The sequence below is a fragment of the Myotis yumanensis genome, unplaced genomic scaffold, assembly GCF_028538775.1.
Source record: "Myotis yumanensis isolate MYYU_CA2020_CCGP unplaced genomic scaffold, mMyoYum1.0.hap1 SCAF_5, whole genome shotgun sequence".
Taxonomy (NCBI): Eukaryota; Metazoa; Chordata; class Mammalia; order Chiroptera; family Vespertilionidae; genus Myotis; species Myotis yumanensis.
Window position 1 is genome coordinate 56586112 of NW_027223756.1, and position 27044 is coordinate 56613155.

General features: G+C 37.5%; 1 protein-coding gene across 5 annotated transcripts in view; it reads right to left on the reverse strand.

The window, feature by feature from the left end:
* The window catches only part of FBXW7 (F-box and WD repeat domain containing 7), a 177355-nt gene that overhangs the window by 83187 nt on the left and 67124 nt on the right, over window positions 1-27044 (reverse strand). For 3 of the 5 annotated variants that reach the window (XM_070415321.1, XM_070415316.1, XM_070415319.1), the window contains one exon: window positions 2141-2713. In XM_070415321.1, the coding sequence (XP_070271422.1) occupies window positions 2141-2644 (504 nt within the window). In that variant the 5' untranslated portion in view covers window positions 2645-2713. Of the gene's footprint in view, window positions 1-2140; window positions 2714-3363; window positions 3414-27044 lie in introns of all 5 variants that reach the window. The other 2 variants (XM_070415315.1, XM_070415317.1) reach the window with 1 other exon arrangement.

A 27044-nucleotide genomic window follows, 5' to 3' on the forward strand; every position in this document is an offset into this window, starting at 1 on the left:
AAAAGGATAAACTACTACAGACATTATTTATTTTAATGTCTATAAAATAAGTTATTATTCAAGTTAAAATGTTCTTTTCCAAAGAATTAACTCATAAGTCTACTCTAATTGGATAGTCATGATTTTCATCTAATTTTCAAATGATAAAGAACCAGAAAGCAGGCAAAGATAAAGATCTATGGGCACTGACGCTTGAGCGGGGAGGGAGGATAGAAGTTGTTACATTCCTCATTCATTCTGAGCATAATTCTTTTTTTCTTTCCTCTTTGAATAGATCATTAGATAACAACACTGCCTAAAATATTGAAAAACTACATAGAATAATACCCATGAAACCTCACATCCCTGCAATCCAGCTTCAACCATCAGCAACTCATGGCCAATCTATTCCCTCCTTTTTCTCCCCTTAGGTACTATTTTGAAGCAAAGCCCAGACACTATATAATTTAATTCTAACTATATTTTGATGGGGGTGGAAGGGGAGAATACAGCAGAAAGACTGAGTAGTGAGAGAAATAATGCTCCCTCTTTCCATAACCCCCCGACCCCCCCGGCCATGACCACAATTTTAAGTGATATAATATCAAGGTATGTTTTGAGGAAAGAAGCCCACATACCACCCCAAAGAACAAGCACTGGAAGATCAAATTTACTGCAGCTGCCCAAACACTTTTTCCCTCCAGCTCAGACAGACTTCAACGTTTCAGCACCTCCCTGCCTGCCCCGAGTAACAAAGATAACACTGGGAAGCAGTGACGTTGTGACTGGTTAGTGTATGCCAGTGCCTGATATCAAAGGACTATATCCAATGGAACTGTTTTTCTCAGGACTAGACTAATCGCCAAGTCCCTGAGTTAATAAGACTCCTCCAGTTTAGACAGGAATCTAACTATCCACCTTTTAAAATATGTCTACAGTTGCCCAGCTGGTGTGGCTCTATGGTTGAGTGTTGACCTATAAATCAGGAGATAACGGTTCAATTCCAGATCAGGACACATGCCTGGGTTGCAGGCTCAATCCCCAGAAGGGGGCTTGCAGGATGCAGTCAATCAATGATTCTTTCTTATCATTGATGTTTCTATCTCTCCCTCACTCTTCCTCTCTGAAATCAATAAAAATGTATTTTAAAAAAATAAATAAAATAAAATATGTCTATGGTTAACTCCATGGGCTACCACTAGGAAAATGAGGTAGGAGGCAGAGATAACAGAGTTATCTCCCAGGAATGGGAAGGGAAAGGAAAACTGCAGGCAAGGGAAGGAGTAGCAGAAACTTAACAGGAAGTTGGAAATCTCAGCCTGGTGACATCATCTCCTCTGACCTCTCACAGTCAAATATCAACCAAAATGATTTGTTAACCTGTAGTAAATATTCAAATACCTTTGAGAAATAAACAGAGTATTCCACTGAAATGAAGTCAGAAAGAAAATCCAATGATTCTGTTGTTACTGAATATTGTAAATCTGGAGGGAAGCAAGCAGTGATGATAGCACCATGAATTCATATTTTTTCATAATGTAGGAAAAATGTTTACTCTTAAATGTCAGTGACTAGTACTTTATTACTTTAAAAAATACCAACTCAGATCTCACCAAAAACCAAATATTAATATTCAGGCTGTAGTCTCACCTTGTTTAACTACATAATAAAGAGACTATTTACAAAGGATAAATTTTAATCATCATAAGAAGAAAACGAATTTGAAGTAACTTCCAATAACTCATGTGTTGGATTAACACCTGTGAACACACAGCCACACCACAGGCTGCATTTTGTAAATAAGAAAGTATTTTTACTACTTGATTTACACAAGTCATGTTTCATCCTAAGCCTCTCCACTGCACACAACCTACTAACCTCTGTCCCAGGGATAAGATTTATAATAAAGTTTGAAATTAATGATTGTTCATAATAATAAATAGGATCAATTACTTTCCCTCCATTTGTAATAAGACTGTGCCAGTATCAGTATTTCTATTTCTAATATTTATAATACCTTCTGTAAAACAAAAATTAGCTCATTTTATTACACATCTGAAGAATAATTTTGCAGTAATACAAAGACTGTAAGAAGAGTTTTATTACAATTAATATGGATATGTAAAATTTCTCAAGTGCACAGCAGACTAAATATACTCACTTTTGTTGTCTTTGTATAGAATGATGAGGAGAGTTGGTGAATAGGCAGGTCCACGATACTACTGGAGTTTGTGACACTGTTACTATGCATATGTTCATCTTCCCTGCTACTATCATCAGACTGATCAAAATCATCACTCTCCTGGTCCATTTCCTCTTCCTCTTCATCCTCCTCATCTTGTTCCTCAGCATGTTCTTCATCTTCCTCTGGTTCTTCTTGGTTTCCTGAGGAATCCTCATCTACTGAAATAAAGCGATTATTGTTTTCTTCTAATTGTCCTTGCTGGGAATCATTTTGGTCTCCAGGTCTAGGTTCTACTCCGACAACTTCACCATTCCTTGCGGTGTGTTCCTCCTCTTGTTGCCTTAGCTGTTGCTGCTGCTGTTCCTCCTCCACCACACGATTCATCTGTTCCTCATCTGCCTGGCTTGCGGAAGGGTTACCTCTCACAGAGCCTCCAGTTCGTCGTCTTTTGCTGCCCACAGAGAGCAGTTCCTGATTCATTTCCAAAAGCCAGCTTGCTACTTCTTGGACCTTGGCTAGACTATCAGAAGATGCAAAGGTTTTCACATTCTGTAGGGGAAAATGAAGGAAGACAAAAAGGTTTGTACAATATACATTATCTCCTACTCTTATGTTTTGTCTATATTCCAAATTTTATTAAAGATTATAAAAAGTATTTGGTGCCACTGAGGCATTAGATATTTTTTAGGAATCAGTTTAGAAAGTTTTAAATTGTAAAAGTTATGAAACTTTATAAAAACATAGCCCCAAATCACATAGTAAACAGCTTTATTTTAATCTTCTTTTTAAAAATAATTTTAGAATGGAGATTTAATTGCTTTGATCACTAAAAACATTTTGAAATCTTTGATCAGTTCATAAACTATATCTTTTGTAAAACTTCCACAAAATGTTAAAAAGTGTCTCTCACAAAAAAACAAACAAACAAACACCAAAAAAACACCCAACCAATGCTCAGTTAAGTTCAGGAAATGCTGAGAAGCCAAGTTAAAAAGGCTTTTTCACCCTAGGAATTTCCCAAACTTCTATGACCACAGAACCTTGCCTTTAGACACAATTTTCTGTCAGGTACCAAGTATAATCATTATGAGTTTCACTTTTCACAATGAATACAAATCAACTGGATAGCAAATAAACTAAAAAATAAATAAATAAAAATAAATTTTTTTTTTTAAGGAAAAAAGTTCACGAGATCATACCCTCTGACCCAGTAACTCCACTTCTGGCAATCTATCCTAAGGAAGTAATCCTAAAACAGAAAAAAAAATTATGCATAGGACGCTCACTGCAGCTTTATCCACAAAAGCAAAATAAATAAATAAACAACTGTCAATAAAAATAAGGGAAAAAGGAATCCATGAGATAGGATAGATACAGTGCAATCACTAAACATCATGTTCACTTTTAAAAATGTGAAAACATGGATGCTTATATTATGCTAAGAGCAAAATGCAGGGAATTATATGATCACAGTATGGTTTTTAAACTACATAAAGACTAGAAGACAATATTTCAAAATATAAGCTGCATTTAGGCAGTGGTATTATAGATATTTTAAATTTATTTTTACCATATTTCTCAAATTTTATATATCAAGCATATTTACTTTTGTATTTTTTTAACATAGACTCTAAAATTTGATGACAGAAAATTTTCATAGTGTTTATTCTGAAATTTCATCCTTTAAAGACACATGGACATGTTCAAATAATACCAACTCATTACACAAGTTCATATAAAATTCCTTTAAAATATCTTTAAGGTTTAAGATATGCAAAGTACAATATCCATTTCTATCACACCTTAAGAGTAACCATATTATATCACAATGGTGTGTGGATAAACCACTTATTTACTTTTCCAACCTTGCCACTAGATGGCTGATCCCCAAAATGTCCACATTGCAAGCTTTGAAACAGGGCCAAGAAAGTCTGAAACATAGTTTGAAAATAGCAACATTTAATTGTATTTTCTCTAATCTACACTTTCCAAGAAATAAGCTATATTGTGGGGTGGGGTTTAGGGGGGACGGAATTCTTGAATTCTAATTATACTAGAAATGTTAAGTGTAGAAAGAGAAGAGTTCCAAAAATTGAGCCCTTAAGCATTCTGAAAGAAGGAAGTAAACCAGCAAAGATGATTAAGAAAGAATATCAAGAATGAGTGGTATCCTTAAAGCCACATAAAGCATATCCAAGAGGAGAAAGTAAATAATAACAACCATTGTGATAGATCAATGGGATGAAGACAAAGAACTGACAACTGGATTTAGCAACACAGAAGTCAATAGTAATGGGAGCGATTTTTGGTAGTTTAAGTTTCATTAAGGCAGAGTTAAGATACTGGGAAGAGAATAGAGATGGTCAATATGGACAAGTTAGAAGTCTGCTGCAAAAGAGAACAAACAGGGGAGTGGTAATTGATAGGGGAAATGGGTAATTGGTAGAGAAGATTTTTGATTCTTTAAGATTAAAGAATTAGCAACATATCTGTATAATGGCAAGAATGACCCAGTACAAAACAAAAATTGATAATGTAAGCAAGAAAGAGAAGAAATAATTATGTTCTTAGTTGTTAAAAGGGGATGAGAAAGAATTCAAAAGTGTAAGACCTAGTTCTAGTTAGGAAACTGAATACGTCATTTAAGGTGCCAGATGGAAAAACAGAGTGGTATTATAGGTGCTTTAAATTTATTTATTTATTTTTTTACTATATCTCTCAATGTGGAAACAATAAAAAAACAGATGAGATTTTTATAGTGGCAGGAGTCTTTGGAAGTCCCCTTCTCATTCCTTCTGTTTTTTAACTGGTTAAAGTAGGAAGCAAGATCATCAGCTGAGGTATTCAAAATTTGAAGGAGACATGAAATAGTCCTTTAGGGTGAGAGGAAGGGAACTTCCCTTGGTGCATGTAATTTTGGTGATCAAATGTAATCAATAAACCATGATGTAATATATATTAAATGGGGCTTTTAAAAGTCAAGTGACTCTTATTTGCAACTCAGACTAGCACAATATAAAACTTCCATTTGACGTGGACTGAAACCATCAAATATTAATAACTATATCAGGTTTGAACAAGGATAGAAGGTAAAGTTCCTTAGAAAAAAACACATTAAATCTATCCACTGTTTTCAGAAGGTAAACTCCAGAAAACAAAGGTCATCAAAACCTTAGCAGCTAATATATGTCGAAGACAAACTGAAAAACATCACAGGAAAGCAGGTTAAAAATAAGATACTGAAAAACACCGACCTAAATCACAAGTGAATATATATCGTATCCCAATTATATAAAGGTAAATCTCTTGTACATAGGTTTTCTTCAAAGAGAGAATAAAAATCTTGCTTTAGTAACTATATCTAAGGTAGCTTTCTCAACACTGACAAGGACATTTTCACTTGCATGTTTATACACAGAACACATGAAATCAGGGACAATGCCTGGGATGATGCAGGCCCCAAGCAAATTGCCCTTTGTGTGCCCAAACTAACAGGCATATTTTTACAAGATTGAAACAGGTTGAGTGACACATTAAGAGTAACTTACAAAGTGAAAAGATGAGAGAACAAAGTTCATAAAACAAGTCATAAAGAATAGCAAGCAGCCTATCAACAAATAGAAAATTTATTATTGGCATTTCTAAAATAGTACCAGAACTGATCATCAATGAACAGTTCTGTCACCAATTATAAATAACAAAAATTCAAATCTCTATCTTTGTGGAACTTTGTGTTATATCGAGGGAACAGAAAAGAGTGCCTTAATTTAAGCCAATGAAGTTCAGTGACTGTCATATTTACAGTGTGACATGTAAATATCTTTCAAATTAATGAAGATTCTTATAAACAGACCTGATCAAAACTGGTAAATCCAAGCAGAAAAATCAAATTTAAAGCATAGGTAATGTAAAATAAACAACCCAGCTAAAAGTCAGATGACAGGAATTCCAGAATATTAGAAGAGGCTGAAAATATCTGATAGGCAGGTAAAATTTTTTTCAAGTAGTATATAGTATATTGGATTGGATTTCTCTAACCTATTTTGGTAATGGAAATGGGAATGAACATATACATTTTCATTTTCTGTTGATACTCATAAAATTAAACAAAAACTGTATTCATAAGTCTGGTGAGTTGGCTCAATTGGTTGGAACGTCCTCCCATGCACCAAAAGGTTGTGGGTTCGATCCCCGGTCAGGGAGTTTACAGGAAGCAAGTGACCGATGTTTCTCTCTCACATCGATGTTCCTCTCTCTCTCTCTCTCTCTCTCTCTCTCTCTCCCTCTCCTTCAACATATCCTCAGGTAAGGATTAAAAACAAACAAATCAGTATTTCTATAAAATTAGTTCTAATAATAATCTAATAAGTAAGCTAATTGCCTAATTAAAAGAATATTTATCCAATAATTAATAAGAAATCAGAATCAGCTCCTAAATATTTTAAGGGGTAGAAAACACCTTTTAAAAAATAGTATATAAAACCCCACATTTTTCTAAAAAATTAAGTACCCATGATCTAAAACTTGAAACTGCCATACAGGAAAAATAATAAATGAAGTATTATCAAAAGAATACATACTCTTGCTGTTGAAATTCTAAACTTTTTTAAAGAAAACTTCTTGTATAATTTCGGATTTGTGTCATAAAAATACAAATGTCAATAAACAGAATCCTACATATACCCTAAAAAAAAAATCAAAGTAAAATGCCAGGATGCTTTTATTTCTTCTTACCAGTAGAAGTATACAATGTCAACACAGATTAAATACGTCACTTATGTTTTTATCAATAAATGGTGAGATCACATTGGAGGTCAGTAAAATAAAATCTGGTGGCTAATATATTGACATTAAATTGTAGAATTTCCTTGAGTGGCATAATGAGAATGAAAATGATTCAAAGTAAGGACAGACAAGCAATTGAGTAAGAGATTAAGTAAATTTCTCAAGATTGCCAGCTTCTAGCAAAGCAGCCCTCAACTGAGTTTTTTCATGTGCCTCAGTCTACATAACTACATAAGAATATACTCTCTAACACTGATAGTACCTTCTTTTCCAAAACCAGAATCACTATAATCCCTATTTACTGAGCCCTCAATATGTTTCGAGATCATATTAATTTTCTAGAGAATAATATTTCTTTAAAAGTTAATCAATGGCTTTTAACCTGACCAAAACCCATAGTAAAATTAGATTTTACATTATAACTCTGTATACATGTGTTTAAATAGACCTAAAACAGTGATTTCAGAGAGAGGGGATTACGAAATGTTTTACATACCTTAAGTCTGTAAGTCACCACCCTTAATTAAACACAGTCTGTTCTCATTATTTACAGTAACTGTGTTTTATAAAATTGCCACAAACACTGAACCATAGCTCCTAGGAGAAACACAGGGTTAAGTTTCTGAAAGCCTCTGGTCATGACATTTTTGCCAACCAATCAATACATAATGAGGGTTTCTATTTAAAGACATGGATGGTATTTAAAAATATTATTTCTGATTTGGTAACACTGACCTCCCGGTCAACAGCATTATAGCTCATGCCTGAACAAAGCTTATCCAACCCAGGTATGTCCTGCATAAGGCACAACACAACACTAGGCAGCACCTCATCACTAATTGAGAACCATTTTAAACACCAATAAAAGCACGAAAAACTTTTAGTGAAAAATGTTTCACTAAATGGACGTGGAAAAGGAAACAATTATAGTATGAGAGCTGAAATAACAACGCAGAGTGTCACCTTGTTCGATCTCACTTGGGAACATGAGTGCCAGGTGACAAATGTTTTCATCCTCTGTGCATGGGCATGTCCATAAATGACTGTGAAAGGATTTAAGTATTGACTTGGTGTTATAAGTACATTTTAGCCAGGCCGGTGTGGCTCAGTGGTTGAGTGTTGACCTCAGAACCAGGAGTTCATGGTTCAATTCCCAGTCAGGGCATATGCCCGAGCTGCGGGCTCAATCCCCAGTGTGATCCCCAATGATTCTCTCTCATCATTTATGTTTCTATATCTCTTTCTCCCTCTCCCTTCCTCTCTGAAATCCATTTTTAAAAGCCATATTTTTTTAAAAATACATTTTAGTGAGTAGGTGAATTCACAAATACAGAATCTGCAAATAATTAGGATGGACTGTACATACTTAATCTAACTCCTCTAGACAGAGCACTGCATGCAATGCAAGATTCACACAGTATTCTAACATCAATGACAAAGCCACAGCATTAACTATTGTTATGATTCTGGTAATCTAAAAGAGGAGAAATGATTAGAGAAAGCTCCAATATAGATATTCATAACCAAATTTTTCAAAAAAATCAAATAAATAAAGTTGTACTTTTTATAAAGTAATCACTGGATTACTTTTCCTTTTGTAAGAGGAACAGTGTTCTTGTGGCAGCATCTTTCACTGTAGTGTGAAGTCCAGAGAGGTCCTAACCTAAGGGTGCCTAAAAGGGGAGACACAGTCAGCTCCATACCAAGATGAAGTAACATAATGATTTTACTCTCAAAACTTCAAAATTAAGGGTATTTAGGTAAAACAGAACTATTTCGTGACTTTTCCCAAGTCCTAGAAAATACAGGGTAACTTTTAGTCCTCGTACCTGTTGACTCAGTGATACTTCAGAACTAATTTCAGTGCTTTTATTTTTTTAACCAGTTTCTCACAAACTTTTCAACTAGTTTCTTATGAACCTTGCTTTCAAAAGCCCTTTGATTATCTAAAATCATTTGAACTGCTCATCTCAGAATGCTTAAAAGAATCAAAGTGGGAGTAGTGCACATTAAGCAAACAGCTCTGAAAGCCTGTCTCAGAGTGAACTACAGTTAGGGGCCTCAAACAACAGTCCAAGACAAAGACTAACCTTGAAACCGTAACAACACTGAGGAATACTGGTTACCCCAAGCATGTCAAACTCGTGGCCAGCGGGCCACATGCCCTGGGTGTGCAGCCCACTGGCCGCGAGTTTGACATGCTTGAGGTACTCTAATAAAGTAAGGTGTGACTTAAGCAAATTGCCAGAGCCTCCAAATAACTGTGCAATATTAATATTTTCAGAAGTTACATGACAGGCAGGATCCATTACGTTTGAGCTAAATAGTCATTTAAAAAACTTAAGACAAAGATGGCAAGAAAAGAAACTACAGTGTACTAATCACCAGAAGGAAATTCAGAGCTTCGAATCACATTCCGCAAGGAGTTTAGGATATTCACTAAATTCTAATAGGGCTTCCCTAACCACCAGTCGTCCTCTTCTGGCCACACGGCTTACTCACTCTGACTTCATATTGTAACTCTCTATACTCCAAATTAACAATTTATTTGTTAATTACTATGGCCAAACTGATTAATACTAAGTATCTGTAATACACGATAAAGTAAGATCACTCTGCTAATGCAAAATCCAAAGAAAGCCTCCCCCTCTCATTCAGAATAAAAGTATTTTGCCCTCGCCAAACCGGTTTGGCTCAGTGGATAGAGCATCAGCCCAAGGACTGAAGGGCCCGGGTTTGATTCAGGTCAAGGGCATATACCTTGGTTGCAGGCTCAATCCCCGGCCCTGGTGGGGGCATGTGCAGGAGGCAACCAATTGATGTGTCTCTCTCACAGTGAGGTTTCTTTCTCTCTGTCTCTCCCACTCCCTTACACTCTCTCTAAAAATCGGCAGGGGAAAAAAATATCTTCGAGTGAGGATTAACAACAACAATAAAAAAGGGTGTGTTTTTTTTTTTTATGGTTGTCTGTTAGGTCTTATATAACCTACACATATCCCACCATTCTGAGCTCATATTCTACTATTCTCTTTTTCACTTTGCTCCACTCTTTCTGTCCTTGTTCTTTTTTAAAGAGAAAAATATGCTGCTACCTCAGAGCCTTTGCACTGGCTATCACCTCTGCCAAATGTTCTCCCCCATATATCTGCATGGTTCTTCCCATTACTTCCTTCAGGGCTATGTGCAAATATCTCCTAATCAATGATGCTTTCCCTGATCATCCTATTTAAAATAATTCCCGTGCATCACATTCCCTTTCCTCCTTGCCTTCTCCACAGCACCGTATGAAAGCACTGGAATGGTGCCTGCTATGTGAGTGACTACCCATTTACTCATGTATTATCTGCCTCTTCCCACTAGAATTTAAGTTCCATAAAGAAAGAGACTTTCCTTTCCACCACTGTTATCTTAAGCACCTACAAAAATGCTTGCCTCAGCAGGTCCTCATAGCATTTGTTTAGTGAGTAAATAATTATTAAATCTTTTTAAAGTCAGTGATGTGCTGAGCATTCTTTCTCTACTAAAGAAGAACTTTAAAGCAAGCCACAAATATAATATCAATTGCTTTAAACACATTTTTAAAAGTTGGAGTCTGCACTAAGCAAGTCACTTGTAGTACTTTGAAACTGATAAGGTATAAATATATATTAACATTTATTTATAAACTAGAGGCTTGGTCCACGAAATTCGTGCAAGAGTAGGCCTTCCTTCCTCCAGCTGCCGGCGCCGGCTTCCCTCTGGCACCCGGGACCCGGGCTTCCCTCACAGTCCTGGCTTCGTCAGGAAGGACGTCTAGTCTAATTAGCATATTATGTTTTTATTATTATAGATTATCTTCTAAGTCATTAAAATCATTATGTCTGTCAAATTTCTTGTTATTTTCAGCACATGCCATAAAAAACAAATATGTGATTTAAAAGATTAATGCTTTTTTGAGTGATTCTAGTTCCAAAGCTCCTATGCTTCAGATAATTGGGAGGTAATATATGTAATTAAAGTGACAATCTTCCAGAGACTGCAAAAGTGGCTGATCAAAAGTGGCTTAACAAAATTAACACAAAATGATTATGGAGAATATTATCATATAAAGAGCAAGTATTCAAGTTTTATAATTTTGAACTGAAAATTTTAAATCCACGTCTCATCAATCATATAAATATATCTTTACTAAAAAGGACACAAAACACTATTTCTCAATCCACATGGCAGTATCTATTTGTTACTTATAATACATATACCTGTATTGACCAAATTTAATTCTTCATTCCCACTCACCTCCACTAACTGCAATCAGGGTTTACTCTATTATAACTAAATTATAAACTGTTTGCTAAACCCCAATGGATCTTTTACCATTTTTGTAGCTTTTTACATTGTTGAACAAGCACTCTCTCTCCTTTACAACTCTCTTGTCCCACAGTCTCCCTAGATATCATCCTTTCATGGTATCATCCCTCAGGCAGCACTGTTGTTCTCCACTGCCAGCTCCTTCCTTCTCTGCAGTTTCTTTGAAACCTAGGGTTTCAACTATCACATAGAAGCTAATGACAACCAATTCTATTATCTCCAGCCAAACCCCCATACTGAGCCTATTAGGTTTACAGGATGTCTGACAGTCAACCTAAATTCATTATTTTAAAACCCAAATCCTGTTTACACTCATAGACTCTCACCTCTCCCCCACTCCATTTGTTCTTAGATACTCCTATTTTCTTTACATCTCTAAATAGAACCATATTCTAGCCAATTACATATTTAAGAAACCCAGATGGCTCTTCCATTCCTTTCTACAATGCCCTCTCTCAACAATTTAATGCTAAGGCCATTAGGTGAAGCCAAGCAAGTTAGATACTTGTGTGAGAAGCAGGGTAACAGTCCAGCAGAGAAGAGTCAGTCCAAAAAGAGGACTATCTCATGTATGTGAGGGAGGGGAGGAGAAGTAGGCCAAAATGGAGTGACAAAGCCTGACTATGAGAAGGGTGAGAAGGAATCCATATATAGTGGACAAGCCCAGAGGGTCAAAGACAAAGTCAAATGAAAATGTCTGTTTGAGTGGGGGTGTAAAGGTGAGCAGGGTAAGAAAGGTATTCAAAAGTGGGATGATGTCAAAGCCCAAATGGGATGAGGAAAGTAGGATTCGCCATATGCTGTCCTGCTCAATATCCCTCTCACAGAAACTGCTATGAGGAGCAGAGCTGCTGGACAGCCTCCAGGTCCCTCACCTTGGAATCCACTGCAACATTCACTCCTGGCCTTGCTTCCTCTAGGCTGCTCCCAGCAAATGATTGAACACGGTGACTATACTCCAATAGCCAACTCTGGATGGGGGACTTCCTGCACATCAAATCTTGTGTGGACATCTGTTTCTCTGGGGACTGAATCGACTCAGAATGCATCCCTGTACTCTGGTGTCAAAAACTCTTGAGACGAAATAAAAAAGTTCTGGAAGATGCTTCAAAATGACTAACTTCATTAAGCAAAGGTCACTTCACTCCAGAATGTTTAAAGAACATTTCCTACTACATAAAGAGATCCAGTGGCTTAGCAGAGAAAAGTTCTCAACAGGGTATTTGAGCTGAAAGGGGTCCTTTTAAGACAGTAGAAGGCTAGATTTTTGTTGAGTGCTGTGATGAAGAATGGCTGCAGAAACTAGCCAATGTAGCACTTACTTTTCAGTCCCTGTAAAGTATGAAGAAACTGTTTTTTACTTCAAGGGACAAGATTCTTGGATTTTTTTAAATTAACTTTTGGAAAACATCATGTTACAAAAAGAAATCTTGGAAAGTGTCCTCTGCTGCTTGGACCCGAGTGTAGAAGGATATCAGCAAGTCTCAAGTCTTGTGGAAACCACCTGGAGAAGTTGCAGAAAAAAACTGAACAGATTATCCTTCCCTTTCAACACAAGTGTATCACTGGTGAACTCTTTCTGAATCTTCTGATTGTGAGAATTTGACTTGAGAAAAAAGGAAGAAAAGCTGTGGTCTTACATATTCAAGATGAGTTTTACTGATCTGTCCCAGACAAGTTCTGAATTTCTGTGAAGAAAAGAATAACCTGCTGTTCATAGGAAAACAATGGACATTATGCTGAAATTTTTAACGCCTCACACATTTGAACCTCTGTTTCTTATTCAATGAACATCAAGAGCAAGCTAAGAAATGGTCTCATTTAAGTAGGAAAGGAAATTTGTATGTGCTCACTTATCTCATTTTGACCCTGAATTGGTATTTGTGAAGCTAAGAACAAGCACAGCAGGTAAATATAATTTTTACATTAAAGAGGTAAATTTGCACTAAAGAGGAAAATACAATTCTATTTTTAAGATTCAAAAATATTTTGTGTATATATGAGCCTATAAAAGAAGTAATCTAATTGCTAGGCCTACATTTGAGCCTGATCATATCATTGAGTAAGAAAATGTTTTTCTTTTACTTTAATTTTATTTTTAAATTACAGTTAACATTCAATTTATTTTATATTCATTTCAGGAGTACAGCTTAAAGGTTAGACAATTATATAATTTATGACGTGATCAGCTGACAATTCTAGTACCCACCTGGTACCATATATAGTTATTAAACTATCATTGCCTATCACTATAAGGCCCTTTTTTTCAAAATTTTGTATGAAATTATACCTAGGCAATATTTTTATTCATATTGCTTTGGCTTATGCTTTTAGTAGATCAACTATTCAACACTACCAATAAATTTCTATATTATAAACAACATTAATTAAAATTAATTTACAATCTTTAATTTAAATCTGTTGAGGCTACATTAAGAAAAATTAAGTCTCGTTTTGGCTTAAGCTAGTTATGCAAACTTTTTACATTTCTTATGAGTTTGCAAAATTTATGAAAATATAAAAAAGATTAATTTCAAGGAAAGTAAGTTAAGATTAATTACCAGGGGACTGTATTTTCCCCCAAGAAAAGTTGGCTAAAATGTCATTTTTAGTTTTAAATATTGGGGATGGACGGGAATTACTCTTGCATTTACTGTATCTCATTTGGATCTCATACAGTAGAAATCGGTGGTAAGGTCTATTAGGAAAAGGTAAAAAAGATAAAGTAGTAAACTAAGAAAGAAAAAACTGGTATTTCCTCTACTTGCTCTACTAACTTATATTACAGCTGACATCCTTTGTGTGAAGAGGAACCACACAAAAAAGGAGGCTGATGAATCTGCCATCAGAAACAGATCCATAGAAAAAGAGCATTCTTTACTCAAAAGAGCACTGACAATTATCAATGAATTATATCTACAACTTACTGATTGAGTTAAGGTACCATGAGCTGTAGATATAATTTTTATGTAGGGGTTCTCAAGATCAGATAAATATTTTAAGTGTTCTCCCAGTGCAAAAAAACTGAGAGGCTGAAAGTAAACATTAGCGATGGGATCATTGAAAATATGTTTACCTAAAAAAAGCAATGAAAGTAACACAGCATCACTTCTGTGATATTTCTGCAAATGATGCATAACCTGAGTCCATGGATGAGGAAACATCAGACAACCCCAAATTAAGGTTCCGAATTCAAAATGACCAGCCTATAATCTTCAAAAGTGGTAAAGGAATGAAAGCAAAGATCAAGAAACTGTTCCAGATACATGACAACTAAATGCAATCCACAATTTGTTCTATAAGATATTATCTGAACAACTGGTGAAACTCAAATGGGGCCTGAGGATAGATAATGCCAACATCCTGATTTTAATGGTTCTATTGTGATTGTGCAGGAGACTGTCCTTGTTTACAAGAAATGCATATTCAAGTATTTGGAGAATATAGTGCATCATGATGGCAACTTATCAAATTATTCTGGTGCAATATAATTTCTTATGCTGTACTTGGAACTTTTCTGAAAGTTAAAAAAGGAGGGAGGGAGAGAACAGGGAGTCATTCTCCTTCCCATCAAACTACCTTTGCCTTGTTCCCACACTTCTGCCACTCACTCATTTCATCACTATGTCCTCCTAAGTGTACCTCTTAAGTAGCTCTACAACCAATTCCACTTTTCCAGTACTATTTAATAAGCAGATACCATAGGTCTCTTGCCCAAACTATTTGAATAGCATCCCTAGTATTCTCCCTATTTCTGTCTCCCACAGTTCTCATCTGTTCTCTAAACTGCTGCTAGAACATGAAATCTCAACACCTCAGTGGCAGTTTCTAAACTCTTTTTACATGCTGAACCATTTGTTCAACGAAGGCAAAACATCAAACAGGTAAAGAGAGACCATATAAGGGAGGTAGGCACAGGGGAGAACACAGCGTGCAGGGAGAACTGGCAACCCCTGAGTGATGCTGCAGAACTTTTGAAAACTACTATTTTACAGGATAAAGACTAAACTCCTAAACACAGCACGCAAGATATTCCTAATCTGCTCTCTCTATCCTTCAATACACACTGGCTTGTCTAAATCTGCACATTACCCAACAACATTGATCTACTTGTATTCTACCAATATGCTATATGTTCTCATATGTCTAAACCTTTGCAAATGATGTTTTTTTTTTTTCCTCTTTGACATATTTCTTTTTTTTTTTTTATCCTCACTCCATGGTATTTTTCCCATTGATATTTAGAGAGTGGGAGGAAGGGAGGAGGGGGAGAGAGAGAAAAACATCGATGTGAGATACATGAGTTGCACATACCCAGACCCAGGCAGGGGATTGGACCTGCAACTGAGGTACACGCCCTTGACAGGGAATCCAACCCCAGATCCTTGTGGTGGGGAGGCAATGCTCTAACCACTGAGCAGAACTAGTCAGGGCTGACATATTTCTTTGTTCACTGTTTAGAAACCCTATCTGGCAATGTAAGTCACCTTCCCTCACTCTTCTATATTCCTCTGTGTCACAGAACTTACTGAAATTGGCAGGTACAGGTCTTGAATACAAGGACTTCCCTCATCTACTTACAAAAAGGGTAGAAAATACCAGGTATGATCACATCAGAGAGCCAGGATAAAAGTTCAGAATACTGATTTTTCCACTTCAACAGGCAAGGTGGCAGTTTTCCAGAGTCCACAACTCCTGGTATTGAGGAGTCAGCCCTGTGAAACATTCCAGAGCTGGTAGAACTTTGAATGAAGAATATGATAGGGCTACATAAACAACTGTACTAGAAGGAACAATATCTGTATCTACTATGTTAATAAGGAGCCGATAACTACAGGACCAAAGAAAACAGAATCTGCTAAATCTCAGGAATAACTTAGAATCTTTAAGGAAAGCCTGAACACAATGAGCAAGTTCTGACTCAAATCCTTGTAGCTTTGGCCTATACTCTGCCTCACTATCATTTCACAAGAATTTTTTAACTTCAGAAAAGGCACTACTGGAATATAGAAAGTTACTGTCTGTAGAACACTCGTGAGTCTTTTTTAATAGGGTTCCCATCTTCTTAACAAGCATAATTTTTGCAAGGCAGCATTGTAGGGCACCTGGGAGAAAACTGTCTTCTTGCTATTTGCTTTTTAAATTTAAGAATCCTATTCTCATTTGCTACTGTTTGATGCTCCCTTGCCTGGGTTCCTGGGAGGTTTCAGTCGGTATGTATGCTATTAGAATTCAGTAACTCCTTCCAGATTTCCTTTCTTCCTCTCTGAGGCAAAACAATTACCTCATTTAGTTGAATATGCCAAAGAATCAATATTCACGGACAGACTTACATCTTCCTCTTCAAATTCTTGGCAAGAAGGTTGGGTGGACATATTGGGGGAAGATACTGCCTGACTGTGTGGTTTCAGAAAATGTATAAAATGAAAAAGAGAAATATTTAAACTCTACTATGTTCCAGGCACTGGGGATATAATGTTGACCAAAGACATAGCTCTGCACCCTAAAAACTCATGAGAAAAACATCTTCATATATATAAGTATAGTAGAAACCAGGTAAAATAAATTTCATTCTAGCTTGACTCCATTACCGCCCACCAATATCACCCCATCACCACAACCAAGAAAATCCCAAAAACAAAACATCTAAAACATAATTCTAATACCAAGAAACATTTATAGTCCACTTAAAATGATTGCTTTCTTTCTTTTTCTTTCTTCCTTTCTTTCTTAGTAAAGTCTGAGAGTTATTATTCTTTTTAATGGTAAGAAATATCATGATTTTTCTTACAAAGATGTTCTCTATATATGTAGAAATAAAGCAACACTGTCATAATGATTAAATCAGTAAACTAGACCCCTTATGTGATGATGTTTCATTTTTCAGACAGGACATTTTTAAAATTTTTCAGGTTATAGAACAGTATTTCTAGACAAACCTAACAAGGCAGTAGTTGTAAAACACTCTGAAACTTCTCAACACCCTCAATTTCAGTACAAACAATGCTGTGTTGTACCCTCAATCTAACACTAAGAGGAAGCATTGTGGGTTGGTCACAACTTGAATTCCTTATCACAATGAGGACTGCTTAAGGATCTTACCACTAACCTCAGCCATTCAAATAACCGGGAAGACCACAATGATGCCCACTGCTCTCCAGAACCCCTGGAGTTAAGATTTGTTAGAAGAAATATTTCCTAGATCTTCAAGATTCTGGATAGGAATCCTTCATTCTGAAGTTATTCCTCTCACCCAGATAAAACAGAGTTAATTCAAAATAATAATAATTAATGGAAGACTATAAAAGTATGCCTTCTACTACAGGAATTCAGAACCCAGATTTGAGATACAGAAACCAAAATGTTAGTGGAATCTTATAGGTTAAGAAGTCTGTTTCACATTCAGATGAGTAAAAATGCTTCCACTGCATTCATATAACAGCAAACATTTACAGAGTGCTCACTAGAGACCAACGCGATGTCAGTTACAGCATATTCATTTAATCAAGAACCCATTTTATAAAACAAGAACTGTGCTTAGATTAAGGTTACTTGCCCAAGATTTATAGTTAGCAAGACTTAGTAACATGTTTGAAATACAGATATGCCTGAGCCAAGGTTTGTTAAGTTCATTCCACTAGGCCAGTGGTCGGCAAACTCATTAGTCAACAGAGCCAAGTATCAACAGTACAACGATTAAAATTTCTTTTGAGAGCCAAATTTTTTAAACTTAAACTATATAGGTGGGTACATTGTTATTAACTTAATTAGGGTACTCCTAAACTAGCTTTTGCTAAAAACGTCCTCAATCTGATTGAGGTACCTTCACTGAGTTCGACCCCTTCCAACTCTCCCATCCACACTCGTCTTGTATACTTGTTTCAGATAGACGAGTGTGGATGGGAGAGTTGGAAGGGGTCGACCTCAGCGAAGGTACCTCAAAACAATGTACCTCCCCCCGCACTGTGTATCCCGCGGCCCGCCTGTGCCTTGTCTCCCGTCGACCGACCGACCGACCAACCGACACCCCCCACTTCTTCTAACGCCACTTCTTCAAAACAGACTTGCCCAGGCCAAAAACCGACTTCTGTGCATGGGCCATGAAGTTTCAATGGCACTGTACGTGAGCACCCACACATGGTATTTTGTGGAAGAGCCACACTCAAGGGGCCAAAGAGCCACATATGGCTCGAAAGCCGCGGTTTGCCAACCACTGCACTAGGCCAACCTGTCTTCCAATATGGCACAATAAAGATCTTACAGCAGCAAGACAAAAGACACAAGTGACAGTAACATGACACCACTGCAACGATCTTTTTCATATAAACAAACAAACAAACAAAAAGGCCCTTCTTAAGATAGGAGACCTCTTTCCTTTCTCAGATACCTAAACCTTGCCTTTCTTCCAGTAAGGGCCACCACAGACAATGGGTCTAGGCCAGTGATGGCGAACCTATGACAACTCATTTTATTGGTTGATTTTTCTTTGTTAAATGGCATTTAAATATATAAAATAAATATCAAAAATATAAGTCTTTGTTTTACTATGGTTGCAAATATCAAAAAATTTCTATATGTGACACGGCACCAGAGTTAAGTTAGGGTTTTTCAAAATGCTGACATGCCGAGCTCAAACGGTTCACCATCACTGGTCTAGGCCCTTGGAGGGAGCTCTAGGTCTGGGGAGGGAGCTTTCAGGCTCCCCCTAGCAAAGTAGAATATATGAGATTTGTCCTAGGTCCCCTTCAGGACCAAAGGGCTTCAGTAAATTGTACCAACACCATACATCCAAAAACTCATGCACATACTCTAAAATTGCTTTTGGCCGAAACCGGTTTGGCTCAGTGGATAGAGCATCGGCCTGCAGACTGAAAGGTCCCAGGTTCGATTCCGGTCAAGAGCATGTACCTGGGTTGCGGGCACATCTCCAGTAGATGTGCAGGAGGCAGCTGATTGATGTTTCTCTCTCATCGATGTTTCTAACTCTCTATCTCTCTCCCTTCCTCTCTGTAAAAAATCAATAAAATATATTTTAAAAAAATAAAATTGCTTTTGCTTACTAGTTACAAAGTGCTCTTAAAGCTATATCTGAATCTGTAAATGTAGCTCTGTACTTACCTATGATTACAGGTATTTTGATAGTTTCAATTGATAATTGATTTTAAGCAAAACAATGAAATGGAATTCCATAGACTCTAACCCAAAGAAGCTATCCAACTTTATCGTCTTGCTTCTCAACCCAACTGCAAAATATTATTACCTATTTATTGAATCTTACTTTATACCAGGCCTTGCTGTTTTACATATGAAACTTGATTTCACTATCAAAGCAAACTGATGATGTAGATTCCATTTTATAGATGAGGAAGTGAGGTTCAGAAACTGTGCTATATTGCCTCTCAAGCACTACCCATCTTTACATAGTAATTGTTCCTCTGAACCTCTTTCTTCCTGTATCGTACTTCCAGGGCAGCAGAAATCCCATAGTATTGTGATCTAAGACAAACCATTCCTGGCTCCAGTAAAGCTAATGGTTTTATATACAAGGTAATAGGAATACTATCACTAAAGAACATTAATAAATAGATCATTTCAGCACAATATCAAAGTCAAACTGAAAGTCAAACAGCTGAAAAAAATTAAGATCATAAAACCCAGTGGTTGCGCTGGCCAGTGTGACTTAGCTGGTAAGGGTCGTCCCATTCAGCAAAAGGTTGCTGGTTCAATTCCCTTCCCTTCCCAATCAGGGCACATGCCAGGGTTTTGGGCTCAATCCCCAGGGGATCCCATTGAGGGTGTGCAGGAGGCAGCTGATCGATGTTGCACTCTCACATCAATGTTCTCTCTCTCTCTCTCTCTCTCTCTCTCTCTCTCTCTCTCTCCCCCCCTCCCTCCTCTCTCTCCCTCCCTCCTCTTTCTCCCTCTTTCCCCTCTTCCTCTCCCTTTTCCTCTCCCTCTCCCTCTCTAAAAATCAATAAAAATATTTTTTTAAAAACAAACAACAATAAAAACCATGGTTAAGAACCCAGGTTCAGTAGTTAGACAACAGCACAAATTCTAATTCTACCACTACCTAGTTATGTACCCTGGGGCAAATTATTCAATGTCTTTAAATGTTACTTCATCTGCAAAAAGGGATTTAAAATTCTACCTGTATCTCACAGGATTATTGTGAGGATTAGGGAGATAATCTTTAGGCTCCAGCCTTCATGTAGGGCAACGGTTCTCAACCTGTGGGTCTCGACCTCTCTGGGGGTTGAACGACCCTTTCACAGGGGTCACCTAAGACCATCAGAAAACACATATATAATTACATACTGTTTTTGTGATTAATCACTATGCTTTAATTATGTTCAATTGGTAACAATGAAATTGGGGGTCACCACAACATGAGGAACTGTATTAAAGGGTCGTGGCATTAGGAAGGTTGAGAACCACTGATGTAGGGGATCTCATTTCGGTTACCTTTTGATGCATGGCCTTCTAATTTACCTGTCTCTAGCACTTGAGGCAGCCCTTAAATTAGAAAACTAGAGGAGACCAAGATGGCGGCGTAGGTAAACACCGGAGACCGCTGCTGCAAACAACCATTTCAAAAATACAACTAAAAGACGGAACGGACATCACCCAGAACCACAGGAAGGCTGGCTGAAGAGAGACTCTACAACTAGAAGGAAAGAGAACAGCAAATCGAGGCTCAGAGGCGGCGCAGTGTGGAAAATACAAAGGTACCGAGGTGCGCGCGCAAAGCGCGCTGGTGGCTGAGGGCGCGGTTGTCGTTTTCTGTCGGGAGTGAGTCTCAGACTCTGGGCTCCAGATCCGGGCGAGTCTCTAGGGACCCAGACTCAAACGGGAGAAGCGGGATTGTCCGGCATCAGTTGGAACCTGAGGGCAGCTTTCTCTCCGAGGTTTGCAGCGGCTGCCGGGGTTCTGAGAAGCAGAGCCTCTGGGAACGGGACTGAGCGTGGCCATAACTGCTCCCTCCGCCCGCCCTGTTTATCCCGCCCCGCCCAAACCCTGCGCACAGCCATTTGCCGATCGCCTCAGGCAAAGGCTGGATTAGCGCCTCCCCAGAAGGCAGACGTTTTCCACACAGCTGTTTCCTATAGCCAGTCGGCCTGGGGGTCAAACCCCTCTAGTGTTAACTACAACAATTAAGGCTTGGCTAGAACAAGACTGCGCACAAAGACCACAAGGGGGTGCACCAAGAAAGCATAAAAGATGCGGAGACAAAAACACATGACAGAAATGGAGGATATGGAGCTAAGAATCGCAATTTTGAGGGCTTGCCATAAATTTGTGCAGAGCCTCACGAAAACTAATGAGACCCTTGATGCTACGATAAAGAAATTAGAAAGTAAGCATACACGGACTGAAATAAAGAATATTATACCCAATAGCAGACCAGAGGAGCACAATAATCAAACCAAAGATTCGACAAAAAACACCCAATTGGAAAAGCAAAATGAAAAAAGAATCCGAAAGTGTGAAGATAGTGTAAGGAGCCTCTGGGACAGCTTTAAGCGGACTAATATCAGAGTCATTGGAGTGCCAGAAGATGAGAGACAGCAAGATATTGAAAACCTATTTCAAGAAATAATGGCAGAAAACTTCCCCCATCTGGAGAAAGAAATGGACTTACAGGTCCAAGAAGCGAAGAGAACCCCAAACAAAAGGAATCCAAAGAGGACCACACCAAGACACATCATCATTAAAATGCCAAGAGCAAAAGACAAAGAGAAAATCTTAAAAGCAGCAAGAGAAAGAGGCTCAATTACCTACAAGGGAATACCCATACGACTGTCAGCTGATTTCTCAACAGAAACTTTGCAGGCCAGAAGGGAATGGCAAGAAATATTCAAAGTGCTGAATACCAAGAACCTACAACCAAGATTACTTTATCCAGCAAAGCTATCATTCAGAATTGAAGGTCAGATAAAGAGCTTCACAGATAAGGAAAAGCTAAAGGAGTTCATCACCGCCAAACCAGTATTATATGAAATGCTGAAAGGTATCCTTTAAGAAGAGGAAGAAGAAGAAAAAGGTAAAGATACAAATTATGAACAACAAACATGCATCTATCAACAAATGAATCTAAGAATCAAGTGAATAAATAACCTGATGTACAGAATGAACTGGTGATTATAATAGAATCAGGGACATAGAAAGGGAATAGACTGACTATTCTTGGGGGGAAAAGGGGGGTGGGAGATGCGGGAAGTGACTGGACAAAAATCATGCACCTATGGATGAACACAGTGGGTGGGGAGTGAGGGTGGAGGGTGGGGTGGGAGCTGGAAGGAGGGGAGTTATGGGGGGAAAAAAGAGGAACAAATGTAATAATCTGAACAATAAAGATTTAATAAAAAAAATAAAAATTAAAAATGAAAATAAAAAAAAAAAAACAGAAAAAAAAAAAAAAAAAATTAGAAAACTAAGGTCTCTAGATTTTGTCCCCCCCGCCCCCATATCACACAAAAGTTGGTTTTCCCCACTCTTAGCTCCCACAGTCTCTTGTTCTTAGTTACTATGAATTTTTTCTTCTCATTTCAACAATGGTTAAATAAATCTATCTAGCAAGGTAGCAAGCTATTTATATATTTACTAGAGTCCCAGTGCATGGATTCACGAACATTAAAAGGAAATTAATTAGAAGAAATATTTTAGAGGCCGGGGAAGGACCTTGGGAGATTGGCTGGCCGGGGAGGGACCAAGGGAAGTTGGCTCCAGGGCCAGGGAGGGACCACAGGAGGGCTCCAGGTCATGTCCAGTCCATCTCACCCAATCCTGATCGATTGGGGCCAATGAGGAACCGTGGGAGGGCTCCAGGGTGTGTCTAGCCCCGACTTGCCCAGTCCAGATTGGCTGGACCCCAGCAGCAAGCTAACTTACTGGTCGGAGAGTCTGCCCCCTGGTGGTCAGTGTGTGTTATAGCAACTGGTCAAACAGTCAAACGAATGGTCGGACACTTAGCATTTTATTATTTAGGAGGATTTTTAACTGACATTTTAGTTGTTTCATTTGAGAGGGTTTTTCAGAGTACCTATTTGGTATTCCACCATAATGCTAGGAACCAAAGTAATAGTTAACTCTTTACAGGGAAGCCTTGGATGATTTAAAAAGAATATAATAGTTTAAATGAGCATTAAAGGTGGCAAATTGAGGTAGAATAGGAAAAACACATTACAAAAGCAGCAAATTAAAGAAACAGAGTTAAGATTGAAATGATTGGTTTTGCTGGGTTTAAAATTAATTTTAGAATATAGAATTGCTGGAAATGAGACTGATGATTGACTAGATCAGGCTAAAGACAGATAGGGTCCAACTTTTGAAAATCTTGGTGTGTCATGATAAGGAATCGAATTTGAGACTGGGAGTCACTACAGGACTATAAGCAGAGAACTGCCACTGTTATATCAATCATTAAAAAGATTATTCTGGCAGAAATGAAAACAAGCAAATAGAAGAGACAAGAAAGTACAGTCTTGCTTTTCAAAATTAGGGCTTCCACCAGCAATTCTGGCATCACCTGGGAGCTTGTTAGAAATACAAAATCCCACTCCACATCTACCTAATCATAATCTGCATTTTTAACAAGAATCTTAGGTGAATCATCTACACAGTCAACTGGTGTAAAACAAAGATCTGCAAAGTCAATGAACATTAGCTTTATTTTAAATTTTAAGAAAAAAATTTTTAATTATTCTAGAATACATGACATTCATTTCGTGTTCAAGTTGCTTTGTTCACCTAATAACATGCTGACTGTTAACACTGTTAGAATTAATATTTGAGGTTTGGGCACTACAAGCCTATGAGACGAATTGATTTGTTATTTAGTTGTGACATAAGTTTGAATCCATTAACATGCTGCTGTCTAAGAGCAGACCATTTAGTAAGCCCAGGAGACTAATATTCAGAATCAGAATTTGTTCTTCACTCATTGTTGCATATGTGGTAACTCTCTAGGTTAAAAAAGTGGGGTAGGAAAAACCTTCCTATTTTGTAATAGAAGTGAAAAGGTCAAAGAATCTGATGCTTTTAAATAAAAAAAATAATAAAAGATGGAGACAGTTCTTAGCTATAGAGCTATTCTGTATTTTGGATACTTCATTTAATGTCCTAGCTATGTTCCTGTTTAATGTCAAGTGCATAATATATTTGAATCATTTTATTTATTAAATTTAATAAATATTGATCGTCATCATAGTCCAAGCTTCAGAGAATGCTTTTTTTTATTTTTATTTTTGAGTTTAACAAATTTATTGGTATTTTAGTAAAGACATTCACCTCAGTTGTTTCTCTCTCCCATCTTGACCATAGGCTAATATTTCGTTTGAGTCAAGGAAAGAATATGCAGGAGAGGGATTTTATTTTAACAGTAAAATGGACAAAAATGAAAAGTTTGCCTACATTAAAGCAGGTTAAATTCATGTATCTTGATGTCATTAAATCAAGTAAGTAAGAACTAATAGTTCTATATACATTTCCATTGTTTTACTTGGGACTTACTGTAATAAATGAAAGTGAACAAAGTATTAGGAATATATACAGGCTGCTTCTTGGGAGTTCCTACCTTTTAAAAGGGCTGAGCGATTAGTTACCACCATTAAGACAGTCTGAAGCTGTCTGTAAATTTAACATTGTAGGTTTCCAAGGAAATCATTATACTGCATTTTTCTTTTATCTATTACTATGCCTTTAAAGATGTGCTTAATCGTCACATTAAAAAATAATTCCATATACAAAAATACAAAAACAAAACAAAATCCTACAATACATAGCTCTAACAAAGTATAGAATATGTGGTCAGAGAGAGAATGCTTTTTTTAAAAAAATATTTTATTGATTTTTTACAGAGAGGAAGGGAAAGGGACAGAGAGCCAGAAACATCAATGAGAGAGAAACGTCAATCAGCTGCCTCCTGCACACGCCCCACTGGAAATGTGCCCACAACCAAGGTACATGCCCTTGACCGGAATTGAACCTGGGACCCTTCAGTCCGCAGGCCGACTCTATCCACTGAGCCAAACCGGACAGGGCAAGAATGCTTTTTTTAAAAAAGTGTTTTCTCAAAGAATGTTGCATCAAAGAATGTTGCATCAAAGTATTACAGGGGCTGGGGTGAGTAAGAGGTGTTAAATGCAGAAACCAAGTGTAGCTACCCTAGATCAATTGAATCCCAAGCTGCATTTTTTTAAATAAGCCACTTTCAAGTAATTCTGTGCACATGCAAGTTATTCTTACCAAATCTAGGAAACGTTATTGTTCATTTTCTTACCTTTTTATTTGAATACTAGAGGTCCAGTGCATGAAATTCATGCACGGGAGTCGGGGGGGGGGGGGGGTCCCTCAGCCTGGCCTGTGCCCTCTCGTAGTCCGAAAGCCCTTGGGGATGTCCGACTGCCGGCTTAGGCCCGCTTGGGGAGCCTGACTTCTGGCTGAGCGGTGCTCCCCCTGTGGGAGCACACTGACCACCAGGGGGCAGCTTCTGCGTTGAGCGTCTACCCCCTGGTGGTCAGTGCACGTCATAGTGACCAGTCGTTCCACCATTTGGGAGATTTGCATATTAGCCTTTTATTATATAGGATAATAAGCACAACCAGAACAGTGCCAGCACCTAGATCAAAAACAGAACATTCTGACACTCTAAAACCCCCTCTAATGACTCCTAGAAACTAGCCCTCTAGTCTAGCAGTTAGAATGTACAGTGGGAAGAGGTCAGTCTCTTCACTAAAACCGGAAAGCCACATGCCAAAAAATGAAACTGGATTCCTACTTTATACCACATACAAAAATCAACTCGAAATGAATTAAAAACATGAACATAAGACCTGAAACCATAAAACTCCTAGAAGAAAACTTAGGGGGTAAGCTTTTTTTTTTTTAATACATAGATTTTTTTATTGATTTCAGAGAGAAAGGGAGAGGGAGAGAGAGATAGTAACATCAATGATGAGAGAGAATCTTCGATTGGCTGCCTCCTGCACACCCCACACTGAGGGATCAAGCTTGCAACCCAGGCATGTGCCCTGACCAGGAATTGAACCCTGACTTCCTGGTTCATAGGTCAATGCTCAAACACTGAGCCATGCCAGCCGGGGGAGGGGGGAGTAAGCTCTTTGACATCAGTTTTGGCAATGACTTTTTTTGGATTTGACACCAAAAGTAAAGGCAACAAAAGAAAAAAATAAACAAGTGAGACAGCATCAAACTAAAAAGCTTCTACTCAGCAAAGAAAACCAACAAAATGAAAAGGTAACCTACAGAATGGGAGAATATATTTACAAATCATATCTGTTGAGTTAATAATATCCAAAATATATAAAGAACTCATATAATTCAAAAGCAGAAAAGCAATCCAATTAGAAAGTGGTAAGAGAACTGAATAGACATTTTTCCAAAGACGACATACAAATGGCAAAACAGGTACATGAAAAGGTACACAACATCACTAATCATTAGGAAAATACAAATTAAAACCACAATGAGAGATCACTGCACACCTGTGAGAATAACTCCCCTAAAGATTCCTCAGCAATGGGTTAGTGTCATCTGGATTATTTTCAATAATCATTTTCATTCCAATCACAGTTCATCTTAAAAAAGCAGAAATACACAATTTCAGAAGGTATTTTAAAATATCTGATGCATTCTTAATGGTTCTAAGAAAACTATTCAGTACAATATTCAGACTCATTGCTCCCACCAAGTTTGACAAATTCAACAAATTTAGAAATACAACATA